Genomic DNA, 14,629 nt, shown 5'->3' on the forward strand with positions numbered 1-14,629 from the left:
AGTCACACTACAAATTCACACCAATTCCGGCAAGGCACTCATGAGCATTAGCTTCACATGGAATTTGCTAAAGATAAATATTTTAGTTACAGTAATTGAGATCCTATGAATGTGAAGTAAGTCACAGTCATATGGAAGCTGCACTTATTCTTGTTTACGAAGAGTTTACACCCATTAGACAAAGGTCATTCTTCATAACATTGTGTAAAACTCTCCACACATGTCAAATAGGTTTGGGAAATTCACTTTCAAACCTGAAATTAAGAGGTTTGTGGAGGGTTTTTCACATTAAGAGCAACACCCTTAGACAAGAGTAAAATGAACTTGACAAGATTTTTAAGTCGAGCTTCTTTTCTTTTGTCACAATTTTTAACTCAAGTTTTGTATTTTACCCGAAACTCGAGCTCAAAACAATAAATATAGTCATCTCTTTTACAGTTTTACTTTTTGAAATAAAATTCAACATTAGGATAAAAGGCCTCAGTACCAAACCCAAAAAACTTCGTTTAGCCCAAAAAGTTAAGCCAAAAATTATTTCTTTTTGGCCACTAGGCTTTTTACTTCATTGCGTTATTGATGTCAAACTTCACCTTTCGACCAAAAAAGAAAATAAATGTCAAACTTCATCAAATTACCAAAATAAAGAAAATCTCAATAACTCTTTGTTATAGTATTTTTTTTTGTTACACTTTGTTACAAGTCTTTATAAATACATAATTAGTAGTTTTATTAAGAAATGTGCAAAGATAAAAGAATATTAGAAGCAGTTCAAAGGTTATATGATTGAGATGCACTGATGCACACTTGTAAAGATTTTTAACACTTCTTCATAACATAATGCCACAGGACAGGAAGAATGAGAAAAAGTGTGCATGACAGAAGGGGAATGGCAAAGACACATTGAATTGGCCATAACTGAACAAGAGAAACAATTGCAAGCATGTAACTCCAAACAGAAGGAATGTCCAACTAACTTGTTTTTGTAAGTAAGGCTTTGTTTGGGAGTTTTTAAAGGAGGGTGAGGAAAAGGGAAGAGAGGGGGAGGAAGTCTTTCTGTTTTTTGAAAGTTCTAAAATCTCATAATTTTGGAAGGATCTTGCAAGATTTTCAAAAATACCTCAAATTCTTTCTTCCTTTTTTAAAATTTTTCAAGATCTCATAAGCCGCTCATTCTCTTCCTTCCCCTTCAAAACTAAACTCACAAACACACCGTTGCACACCCTATTTTTATCATTTGTGTTTACATCAAATGAATTAATGCAAATAGTGTTTGAAAATGATTGATTCATAAAAAAGAAGATCATAACATAATGCAACAGAATTGAAGTAAGAATCAACAAAAATTGTTCATGGACAGAATATGGAAAATGGCAAAGATGAGATCATCTTGAATTTGCTTTAACTAAACTAGAAGAAATTAACTGTTGCAAGCATGCAACTTCAAACAAAAGAAATGTCAAACTCATTGAGTATTAGAAGATACAACAGCAAGGTCAATTCACATATCATCATCACATCTATTAGCATGCTTAGATTCACATTCAGATTCTCCCAGAAAATCCACCATGTAATCTAAAAATGCACTATGTTGATGCAGCAGCTGTGACCACAGGTAAAGTGTTGTGAAGACCCTTATTGGAACCAAGCCTTCCACGCCCTATCCCACCGCTATGCTGATGATCACAGTCTCTCCTTTCGCTGTTCAATGTCTTCTTCTTCCTTGCTTCAACCATATCAGATGACAACAAACTACCACCCAAGCCTAAGGGACATTTCTGACACTCATCTCTGGAGTTGTTCAATCTTGAGGTCCAGCAATCTGTTGAGTCTGCAGAACTGGGTTCCCATGAAGAAGAGGAAACCCCCCAGTGCTGTTGAGCACTGCTAACACTGAAACTGTTGCTTCCTGAAGACTCTTGGTCGTCCATGTCTATTGAGCCACCCCTCTTCACTGTCACATACTTGTGCAAGCTTGGTTCCATCACATCATCACTCACAACTACCTCAGATTCTACAAAAGGGTCCTTAGTATCTGCCACTCTCTTCCCTTGATGATTAGCACTAGAGAAATTGGAGCTGGTGGCAGAGTTGAGATCAGCAACAGCTTCAAGGATGGAGCAGGCTTTGGTGAGACAAGCTGGGAGAGAAACAGAAGGTTGTTGCTGTGTGTTCTTTTGATGGAAGTTATGGATGTCTTCAAGGAGTAGGGAGGTGTAGGTCAGTGGAGGATTCAGTAGAGCTTCAGGATTGATGTCCAAGTCTCTTGATGATCTCCTAGAAGATCTACTTCTTGTTAATGTCTGAGGTTTATGGTTGTCAACCCCTGATGGCACAATCACTGTCTTCACAACAGCATTATCAGGCAGTACCTTGATCTCTTCCTCTTGGTGGTGCTCCTTCGCCTTGCAATTTCCACCCACACCCTTCTCCAATGCAACTCTATTGCTGGTCCGGTTTCTAGTGTTGTCATTCATATCAATGTTTGATTTCTGCAATGGGAATAGCAAAATGTCGTCTTATCTCATCAATGATCAACCACATGACAATAACACAGCAGTAAAATCAAATCTTTCCAGTTGAGAGAGAAACATATGAGCCATTAAGGCTGCATTTGGGTGAACAATTTAATTACACAATTATTGCATGAGCACTTATTCATAAGCTAATTTGATAACCTCATTGAAATAAGCTCAAAATTAGTAATAGGTATGTATAAGCACTTGTTCATAAGCTAACAAGTAGTTCATAAGTTATTTACATAAGCTCTCTCAAGCACTTGCATAAACATCTATGCTATAAGATAAACTCAAATAAGCTCTTTCCAAAAGGGGCATAAGTGATTACCTGATTATACATATCTATAAGGTCAAAATAATTCTAGGCACTTATAAACACGGATTCATAAGTTAATAAGAAGTCATAAGTTATTTACTTCAAACTCTTACATAAGTGATTACCTGATTAGCTTCTGGTTCAATCTCCTTCTTGGGCTTGTTTTGCACCTTGCCATTGGTGTTTGATTGTGGGTAAGCAAGTGAGTTAGGATCAACCTCACTTAGAGGGTTTCTTCTGTAAGGAGAATGTTCTGCTTTCCTTGCAGAGTTGTTCCTGCTAAGGGAGGGTTGTTGTTGCTGCTGCTGCTGCTGCTGATTCTCACCCAGCACTTTCCCATTTGCTGCAATTCCATTTGCTCTAGCAGGAGACTGAGAACGTCCATTAGCTCTTGCAGGAGACTGAGAACGTGGTGATGCTGCACCTCTTGAACCAACAACCCCTCCTTCACCACCATTTCTCTTAACAGCAACCCTCTTAATCTCTCCTCCACCACTACCATTGTTGCTCTTATCCATAACCAGTGATGAAACAGTAGCAGGAACAGACACCAATTTCCCAGGCCTAGAAACTGTGTTGTTGTTGTTGTTGCTTGCATTGGCAGTAGATGTTGTGGTCTCAGATGTTCTTCTCCCAGGAGATCTACTCACTCTCCTCTCTCTGCTGCTGGAACGTTGATTTTGATTCTGATCTCTCTCCCTGCTTGGGCTTCTTCTCCTTCCCTGAGAAGAAGAAGAAGGCCTCGGCGACTGGCGGTGGCGCTGGCGGTGCTGGTGGTGGCGTTTCCCTTCAGCAGCAGCATCATACTCCTCACTATTGTCACTTCCATTGGCTCTCTTAGTCTCATCTTCAGCAGAAACTGCATCATTGTCACAGTGATCAAAATCAAAACTCCTCTTAGAACCAGAGTACTTTCTCCCACCAGAAGAAGAAGCAGCTCTACCAGAAGAGCTTCTACTCAACCTCCCACACTGAATGAGAATTGCATCAACCTCTTCCTTGGTGCAGCTTGAAGTCCTCACACCAGTCACAGCCATGTTTGGTGTGGATGGTGCAATTGCATTTGCAACTGCAATTGCAACCTTGTTCTTCCCCATTGATTCAGCTTCTGATGAAGACAACCCATCTCCTGATTTTGCTTGCAGATTCTTCTGAGGGCTGTAAGGTGGAATCTTGCAGTTTCTTTCCCTCTCATCATGGCTCTTCCTGTGTTTGATGATGAAAATCTCCTTTTTCACTTGCCCTTCATCTTCTTTTGCAATTTCTGTGTCTAGTTTCTTGTTCTTGGGGGACACCACTTCTGGTTTGGACATGGTGACAGTGACAACATTCTCTGAATTCTTTGGCTGAGGGGGTGCTGTGGAAATTGAATTAGATCCACTAGACCCTTTCTTCTTGCTCAAACATGCACCCATGGTGCTTGTGAAATGGTGTAAACAAGACTAGATAGGGAAAAAGGGAGAAGCAGTAGGTGCTATATGAGTAACAGAGAAAAGGGTTTTAAGGAAATTTGAATTTCAATTGGAAAGGTTGAGACTTGAGGGAATTGGAACGTTGTTCAAGAAGCATTTTTAATGGATAAAAATTGAATCTTTCAGATTATTTAATGAGAGAGAGAGAGAGAAATTCAAATTTTGACAAACAGGCGGGCTGTATTGCAAGATCAGATCCGTTACTGTTAGATTCATGTTGATGTTGATGTTGGGTTTGTTGTCTGATGCAGCTGACCCCACTAAAGTCCACTAGCTTAAATTTCACAAACTTTATTAGAGTATTCAATCATTTATTTTTTATGTATTAAATTACTCTCACAATTTCAATTCTGGTGTGACGAATGTTAAGTGTCTTTTTAAAAGTGCGGCCCTTAAGAATTGAACTGTCGACTTAGGAATTCAAACAGGCACTTTTACTCATTGTGAGCGATACTCATTAGGTGTATTTAGTCATTTATTAAATAATAAAAGGATGTGAAAGCAAATTAAATTGGATCTGTAAACAAATTGGAATTTGACTGGATATGGGTGAGTGGGAATCTAATGCAACATTTTTCTGTTTGTCTGACCTACATATTCTGTCAGGATTCAAATTTGTACAACGGCTAAATTCGTTTGGATCAACAAAGGGTACTAGACTACTAGAGTTTTAACATTGGTAAAAAGACCAGCAACGGCTATATGCGTTTGGAAATTGGGATTCTTTTTGTTTTTCCAAGAGAATTTGACCTTCAACTAGAATGTTCACACTCATTAACATGGAAAGAATTTACCAGCATGTTGCATTTTTTTTTGTAGTGTACCAGCATGTTAAATTGATTTTTGGTTAGGCCCCATGTCCATGGAAAGCCTAGCTAGAACTCTTTCACCTTGACCCCAACTAAAAGCCAACAAAGGTCAAAAGTTTCTTTTATGTTGTGACTCTTACACTCAACTCGTTATAGCAAGAACGGATGCCGGATGCGTGTACAAGAGTAAAGGGGCATTTGCCTCCACTACATTTTCTATTTTTAACACCAATATACTATATTACTAGTCTAGTAGTATTAGAGTGTCAAGTGTTTAATTGTCCCCACAATATTTTAAATAGCTCCATGACTTTATAGTTTTTTTACATTAATTAATGTATCCACATAAGATCATATGCAATGGTATGTTGAGAGAGATGTTGAGAGTTGTTGAGGGTTTGTAGTGGTTGTTGAGGTTTTGTTGAGGATGAGGTGGAGGAGAGAGATGTTGAGAGTGTTCAACAAAGTTGAGATGGCTGCTCGGTGCCACGTGGCGGCTTCAGAATGGTGGGCGCCAGGCGCGTGGGAGACACGCGCAGACAGGGCGCGTCAGGTGTGGTCGACAGGAGAGAGAAACTGAGTGGAGATTGGGTTGGGACGCGTGGCGACTTCTGATTCGTCCGCCGGATTTTTTGTTTTTAAAAATTTTAAACTGAATTATCTTGTTGAAAAAAAAAATTGGAAATTTTTTTTTAACAAAAATTCATAACTTTTTTTCCTCTATAAATAGAGACTTGATTCGTTTGATTTGGACACAGAAAAAAAAAACCAAGTTTTTCACCATCTTATTATCTCTCTCACCATCTTATTATCTTTCTATTAGCCTTTGTTTTGAAATGAATCCCAACAATCATCATTTTAACACCCAGAATTCTTCTAACTATCCATATAACTACCAAAATCCCAACAATTATCAAGATCCAAATCAATTTCCCAACCAACGTCCTCAAAATCTCAACAATTATCAAGATCCGAATCAATTTTCCAACCAACGTCTTCAACATCCCAACAATTATCAAGATCCAAATCAATTTTCCTACCAACGTCCTCAAAATCCCTACAATTATCAAGATCCAAATCAATTTTCCACCCAACATTCTCAAAACATACATAATTTAGGTTTTGCACCAAATTCCAACCCATCATCCTTTCATCCATCTTATGGATCTATGAGATATCCATCTCAAACACCCTCGTGTAGTGGTTATATGCCGATGGTGAATGAAAATTTTCTGAGTGTTGATGCACCTGAATTTCCCGAATTTTCAAAACAAATGACTCTTGGTGGCATGACAGCTACTAATCAATTCACTCCAAATCAAGAGGATTCAACTCCTAAGAGCAAGAAAACCCCGTCACCAGGATGGAACACTGCACAAAAATTGGTGCTAATTAGTGGGTGGATTAACTGTGGAACAAGTAGTGTTGTGGGAAAAAACCAGAGAGGAGAAACATTTTGGAGAGATATTGTTGAGTATTGTAATGAGCATTGATCATTCGATCCTCCGCGTGATGGAATTGCATGCCGAAACCGTTGGAATTATATGAACAAAATACTGGGTAAATGGATTGGCGCTTATGATGCCGCTAAGCGTGAGCAACCACGTTTTTCTAGTCAAGTAGGAGGAAATGGTGGCTCAGTAAGTAGTGGATCTAAGAGATCTCACGACAGTGATGCATGTGGCTCAACCTCTATAGGATCAATTCCTCGTCCAATGGGTACGGAGGCAGCTAAAAAAAGGAATAAAAAGAAAAGTAGAGAAGCTGCCTTGGAGGAGGTGGACAAAGGTTGGGCTGAATTCAAACACTTCAAGGAGAAAGAGCTTGTACGATTGGAGAAGATAGCATCGGTGCAAGAAGAGACTAACCAATTGATGAAAATCAATTTGTATCTAAAGCTAAGTTCCGAAGAGCATCTCGATGACCGTAAGAAAGAGCTGTTGAAGCAGTTGTCTCAAGAGCTATTTGGAAATTAATTTCAATCGAGTATTTTTCTGTATTCGGTCAAACTTGTCAGTGATGTCAAGTCTGTTGTGTTTGCTTTAATAATTTGCCAGTGGTGTCAAGTCTGTATTGTTTGCTTTAGTAATTTGTCAGTGGTGTCAAGTCTGTAGTGTTTGGCTTTAATGTATGGGTTATTGTGTTTGAATATGTTCCACTCAATTCAAATCTAGTCATTTTCCGATTATTAACTCTAGTTGATAACTTATTTCGAATCCGCCAGTGTCCACCATTCAATGTACTTATATATATGGATTCATAGATCAATTGATGTACCAATATCTCAAATCTCTTCCAATCTACTTCAAATTTCACAACAAATGGATCCATCTGAATATCCTTTTGAATTTCCTTTTGATATGGCAACATACCTTCAAAATTCTGAACTTGAAGAAGCTTATATACTCAACCGATTTAGAGAGCGTCGAAACAAAATATTGGAAGATAGTGCACCTCGTAGTAGAAAATATGTCAGTAGAGATCATGCAGCGGCAAACCAAATGCTAATTGACGACTACTTTGCCAATGAGCCTACATATGACGATGCAATGTTTCGTCATCGGTACCGGATGCAAAAACATGTTTTCCTTCGAATCGTTGCGGACCTTTCAAGTAGTGATAACTACTTCACCCAGCGAGTTGATTCAGCCAATAAAGAAGGTATATCACCCTTAACAAAATGTACCACAACAATGCGAATGTTAGCATATGGTGTGGCAGCAGATGCAGTCGATGAGTACATCAAAATAGGAGGTACTACAGCACTGGAGTGTTTACGTAGATTATGTAAAGGAATCATACGATTGTATGAGCAAGAGTACCTTAGAGCACCAACCGAAGATGACATGCAAAAAATACTACATGTTAGTGAAATGCGGGGGTTCCCAGGCATGATCGGGAGTATTGACTGCATGCACTGGGAGTGGAAAAATTGTCCTAAAGAATGAGAAGATCAGTTTGCTAGAGGGGATAAGGGAACCACAACAGTTATTCTTGAAGCAGTTGCAACTCATGATCTATGGATCTAGCATGCCTTTTTTGGATGTTCGGGAACGTTGAACGATATAAACGTTCTAGATCGGTCACCAGTGTTTGATGACGTGGAACAGGGAAAGGCTCCAAGTGTGAATTTCTTTGTGAATCAACGTCCCTATAATATGGCATACTATATAGCTGATGATATCTACCCTTCTTATCCAACTTTCGTCAAATCGATTAGACTTCCTCAAAGTGAACCCGATAAGTTATTTGCAAAATATCAGGAGGGATATTGGAAGGACATCGAACGTGCATTTGGAGTGCTTCAAGCTCGTTTTAAAATTATCTGTGAACCAGCTCGTTTGTGGGACATAGCTGATTTGGGTATCATTATGAGGTTGTAACACCCCGAATTTCATGGGGTTACCGTAACAATCTGATAAGGTAAATATGCAATGTTTTCCAAAAGAATGTATAAACACGAGTATATTTTTTCTTTTCAAATGTATTTCCAAAACATGTCATGCATACTCCCAACTACAAAGGGATTTACATCAAACCTTGAACAAGGCGAGTACCCGAAACCCCAAATATAAATTTCTAAAATCATTATGCGAGCTTAAACCAATAACGGAAAGCTCTCTAACCCAAGGCTCTAGCCCTACACCCGACTCTATTCTTCGAGTCATCCGCAGTTCTTCAAGTCCTCATCTCCACTCGCACAAAGGTTAAGCCCATCGAAGATTCTTCATCGCCTAATAGCGTTAAGCGCCCAAACAACAAGTAGCAAGCAAAAAGGGTTAACTCCATGCAATTACCACGTATAAAAGGGAAAAGCATGCTATCAAAGTTTAAGTGCGTAACATGGTACATAAGCTAGCAACTTAATTCAAGATAGTTAACGACATATATCCAACAACCTAAATTTAATTCAGATATCAACAACATAGATTTAAATCAGATATCAGCAAAATCAACAACATAAAATCAAACCAGATATCCACAACCTCAACAATATAAAATCAAATCATATGACAATAACCTCAAATCAGATATCCACAACCTTAGAAATATAACATCAAATCAGACATCAACAACTTCAACAATATACATCAAATCAGATATCAACAATCCTCAACAATATAACATCAAATCAGATATCGACAACTTCAACAATATAAAATCAAATCATATGACAATAAACTCAAATAAGATATCAACAACCTTAAAAATATAACATCAAATCAGATATCAACAACTTCAACAATATACATGAAATCAGATATCAACAATCCTCAATAATATAACATCAAATCAGATATCGACAACCTCAACAATATAACATCAAATCAACTATCAACCAAAACATCAGAAGCAAATACTATTCCCCTATGATGCAACTATATACTGCAACCAAAATGGATCGATCAATAACGTCTCGCAAGACGGGACAATCACGCGGGACCACACCCCGCCTCATCGCCACTTTAGGACATCTCGCAAGATGGGACAATCACGCGGGACCACACCCCACCTCATCGCCACTGTATAACGTCTCGAAGAATGGGACAATCACGCGGGACCACACCCTACCTCATTGCCACTTAAAGGAAATCAAAACATCTCATCCAACTCAGTAGTCGCTCAAACAACAATCCCAAATTCCATAATCAAATCAAGATAATCACATGTTATTCATATTATCGACAAACATAAATCAATTCAATGCATACCAGCTCAGTTCAATGACAGAAACCAGTAAACGGCCGAAGCCTCTCAGAAAACGGAGACACACGTCTCAATAAGTTTACTCGGTCGAAGCCTTCAGAAAACATTTGGCACAAGTCTCAGAAACAGTCAACATAAGCAAGCATACAACATTGCAAGCATAATAATCATAATCCAATGCAATCAATATAAACATCTTCATCTCAAACGCAGGCAGTGCGATAAAAGCAGGCAAGACTCAAGACACGCTAAAACTGAGTTACCCTTACCTTAGCCAATTTCTCCATCCAAGCTCAACATCTCAGTCCAATCCAAAATAAAGCTCCCGAACTCAGCAAGTTCCCCGGGCGTCCTCCTCCGTTGTGAAACCTCACCAATTGCTCCAAAGTCTCTTTCCTTAGCTCAACTCGTTCCAAACCTTAAGCAAAGTATCATTGCTTAGTCGCTAAGAAACAATACAACTAATAACACTATCAAAACCCGAAAAGAAGCTTTTGAAGCTCTAGAGTTCGACATTTAGGCACGAACGGACAACGGAGACTTCGTTCGCTAAAACACGCATAACTCGAGCTACAGAACTCGGAATGACACGAAACCACAGCCAAAATTTCGACAACGGAAAGGGCTACGCTATGGCTCAGGCCATACTAACCCAAAAACTATTTTTGGACACGGTACAGCACCAAAAAGTTTCGGCCACTTTAGAAAATAGGGTTTCCGAACTTTTCTTCGATCTAATATAATTCCTAGGTATTCGTAGGTGATATCTAGGCCAGGGAAACTCTCAGAAATTTTTAACGACTGAAAATACGACTTAGGGGTATTTTGGTCCAGAATTAATGACCAAAAACTCAAAGTTGAAATTCTGAAAAACAAAATGGATGGGATTGTTCACAACGACGTATATAGCACTTAATCTCAACGGTACTAAGCTTGGTTGCGACTTTTTGATAATAAAGTAAGCACATGTGAAGAAAATGAGTTTTTAGTCAGTTTTTCAGATCTACGGCGACTCGGTGAAAATCCGAACGATCCGACAGTGATTATAGCATGTTGGGTTGTAGTAGAAGATAGTTGGAAATAAAAATCGAGGTAATCAGACATTTTTACAAAAAGCTCAAAAATTTGAGCACAGAGATAGATAGAATAAGCCGACAGAAAGCAGAAATAGAAGTAAGATTAAGCATCCTTACCTCTGTGCCTACGCGTAGCTTCTGAAATCAGGACGATCGGACAAGAACTCGCGAAGAAATCCTCTCCCTCTCTCTCTACAAACCCGCGGCCTCTCTCTCTAGTTGGTGGGAAATGAGATATTTTCTCATTTCACGCCTTTTATAGCGGACGTCGAAAAAGTAAACTTCGAGGTTTTCCAAAACCGGTCATTCTGGTACTTCCGTCTAACAATAAGAAGTGAATATCTGGCGACAGAATGCCATAACTCAAAATGAAGTTCTCAAAATTGAAGAAAACGATATAAACTCAGTATTGGCCAAAATACGCCGAAAAAATACTTTTTGCAGTTGACGTCGGATGAAGAAACTTCCTTCTGAAGAAATGTCGCAATTGCTGAAAGAATTGTGACATCGCGGATGGAAACTTCGTTAGAAGCTCCGAATAGAAAAAATCTTCATTCAGGGTCTTAATTAAAGTCCCCAAGAAGTTAAAGTCTAGCTTCGACGGACTTCCGGGAAGCAAAACCTAACAAGCGTACAGTCCAGGGTTTCGTATTGAAACACTGGTCATGAAAAGAAATACCTAGAGGTTCTTATTCTCCCTTCAATTCTAAAATTCTCTTTAACAGTGCTCTAGGAGTGGATAATGATATAGCCTTTTTCGGACACTCTCGACTATAATCGGGTGCGAATATGACTCCTGCTATTACTTAAGCTGACTACAGTGTCAACCTTAAACATAATCTGAACTTAATTATTATATAAATAGTTTTCGTGACTCGTAATAGGATTCGAGTCATGAAAATAACATAAAACAATAAAATATAATTACTTAATTAATCAACACGATGAAAGTAAATAAATAATCTAATTATTTAATTCGAGGTCTTACAGAGGTCATGCATCATATTACATAATATGATTGTTGAGGATGAACGAGATTCATATGCTCAACGTTGGACCGATTTTGAGCAATCTGGGGAAGGTGGATCTAGTACACCGTAACCATACTCGGCCGAGGTGTTACCCGCTTTTGCAAATCATGTGCGTGCTAGATCCGAGTTGCGTGATTCGAATGTTCATCACGAACTGCAAGCAGATCTAGTGAAGCACATATGGACAAAGTTTGCAAAATTTTCGTGATTGAAGATGATTTGTATCGTACTAATTACGTTATTTGTGTGTTGTGTGCTTAGTTTGTTGTCTTGTATTTTAAGTTAAGAAAATAAAATAAATTATTGTGTGCTTATTTTGTTGTCTTCCATTTTAAGTTAAGGAAATAAAAATAAATTCTTGTCTATATTTAAAAAAAATTAAATTGTTAAGTGTTTATTGTTTTAATTTAATTTAAAACAATAATTGTAATTTTATGTAAATAATAAAAAAAAAATATAAAATTAAATAGGCTTAATACATCAGAAGGCCCCTGTAATTGTAAAGGGAATCAAATCCAGGGCCTGAAAAATTTTCGCATCAAATTGGGTCCCTAAGAAATTTTTTTTAATTCAATTAAGGCCAAAGTGTGCCAGCCCTCAATTTTGTCCCAGTCATCAATACCACATGGCTTTTATTATTATTTTTTAATTAAAAAATTTATTTTTCATTCCAACTCAATAATTTAATCAGAAAAAAAATTTTAAAAACTTAATAAAAAATCTTTATCATCATCATCCAATCCCTGATACATTTCCTCATCCTCTTTAATTAACCCTATTAACACTTTAAAAAAAAAATTTATCAACAGGGAAAAAAAAACTCATCATCATCATCCAATTCCCCACCCTACCCTGCATCCTCACCCGCAACCCAACCTCAACCTCAACCCCCACCCCACCCGCAACCTCACCTCCCCACCCGCAACCTCAACCTCAACCCGACCCCTAACCCCAACCTCAACCTCAACCCCACCGCCACCATACCCACCCAAATAATCCTGTTCTGATTTTCGTTTGGTGTGGATTTGGGGTTCCTGAGAGAGAGAAGCACAGAGATGACGAGCGCCACCACTAGCCACGCGGAGAAGGAGCTTCACATTTTGCAGAATCGAGTCTGCTCCCACAAATGCTTCAGAACCGAAACGCTCCTCTAGATTAAACCCTTGTTCCGGTTCACCAGATACAACGCCACCGCGATGAAGATCAGAACCACCAACACGTTATCGGAAGTGGGTCCTCAGATTTGGTTGCAGATGGGGGTGGGGTGGGGTTGGGGTTCACTGATCTGGTTGAAGGTGGGGGTGGGGCTCACAGATCTTGTTGCAGGTGGAGGAGGGTTTGGGTGAGGAGGTTTGGTTCACTAATCTGGTTGTAGGCATAAAAGTGTTGTTGAATTCCAACCCTTTGAATTTGTTGCTACTGCCAGTAGCATGTTTTCTCCTTACAGGTAGCATTTGTTGTTGGATCAAGATTTTGCTGGGTTTCTTCAAGATATTGCTGGAAATTGATTATGTGTTTCTGGGTTTATGTATTATTAGATTAGTTTATTATTTAGATTATTAGATTGTTTAGTTAAGGGATTATTAGATTAGGTTTTTATTAAGTTTTTAATTTTTTTCTGATTATTTAATTGAGTTGGAATTAAAAATTATTTTTTTAATTTTTTTAATCAAAAAATAATAATAAAAGCCACGTGGTATTGATGACTGGGACAAATTGAGGGCTGGCACACTTTGGCCTTAATTGAATTAAATTTTTTTTCCTAGGGACCCAATTTGATGCAAAAATTTTCTAGGCCCTAGATTTGATTTCCTTTACAATTACAGTGGCCTTCTGATGTATTAAGCCAATTAAATAAAAATATGAAATAAAAAAGTGGTGGGGTAGGGTGAGTGGTGGGGTACGGTGTTGAATGAAAAACCATTGGAGTAGGTAAAAGTTGAGAGAGTGTTGAATTGGAGAGAGAAGATGATGTGGAGTGTTGGGAAGAGGAAAAGTGGTGTTGAGAGTGTGTAATTTAAACAAACCATTGTATATAGTCTAATAGTCGTGAGACTAATCTTTCACTTACTGTCACCGTACCAAGCTTGCAGTTTTACTTTCACTGAAAAGTTCAATTTTTATTATTTTTTCAACTTCAACTATGGTACCTTAATAATGTATATCATATAGCTCATACATAACCAGTGTCATCCAGTCTTTGATTCTTGTTTTCCTCCATTGTGACTGCTTCTTAAAAGTGAGTTATGCAACTAATAGGTTCATTTATAATTGGTGTGACTAAAGCATTGGGTTTGATACTCTTGCTCACTAAACCATGGATTTTCAGTGTAGACAATGGTGAAAGACCAATTTGCAAATTATGTGGTACAAAAGGTTATTGAGATCAAGTTATGGAGATATGTTCTAAAAATCAGAGAGCACTGTTGCTTTCTCGCAAAGTTAACTTGATAATTAAATATTCGTAATTGACATAGGAATGCCATGTTAATTTGAAAGTTTACTAATTTGTCTCTGTTGCTTGACATGTAATAACTTGTTAAATTTTGATCTTGAATAAGTTAAAAAAGGTGTAACTATTATAGCCAATTTTATGCTTTTTCTTCTTCTTCTTAGAGCAACTCCAACGGAGGTTGCTTAGCATGGTTGCTTAAAATAAGATGCGTTCCTTATTTTTCTGCTCCATTGGAGCTTGCTGATAT

At 38.1% G+C, this 14,629-nt stretch overlaps 1 protein-coding gene and 1 pseudogene across 1 annotated transcript; one reads left to right on the plus strand and one right to left on the minus strand.

The window, feature by feature from the left end:
• Positions 1–1,327: 1,327 nt before the first annotated feature.
• Positions 1,328–4,399, minus strand: LOC130733836 (uncharacterized protein At1g65710-like). The gene is made up of 2 exons (XM_057586113.1): positions 2,958–4,399; positions 1,328–2,489 (listed from the first exon to the last, which is right to left on the minus strand). Exons 1-2 carry the CDS (start codon positions 4,245–4,247, stop codon positions 1,584–1,586), a joined length of 2,196 nt encoding a protein of 731 aa, XP_057442096.1. The 5' UTR covers positions 4,248–4,399; the 3' UTR covers positions 1,328–1,583.
• A 3,035-nt stretch (positions 4,400–7,434) lies between these two features.
• On the plus strand, positions 7,435–12,114 carry LOC130728032 (uncharacterized; annotated as a pseudogene).
• Positions 12,115–14,629: the final 2,515 nt, after the last annotated feature.

Source organism: Lotus japonicus, chromosome 1, assembly GCF_012489685.1.
Source record: "Lotus japonicus ecotype B-129 chromosome 1, LjGifu_v1.2".
Lineage (NCBI taxonomy): Eukaryota > Viridiplantae > Streptophyta > Magnoliopsida > Fabales > Fabaceae > Lotus > Lotus japonicus.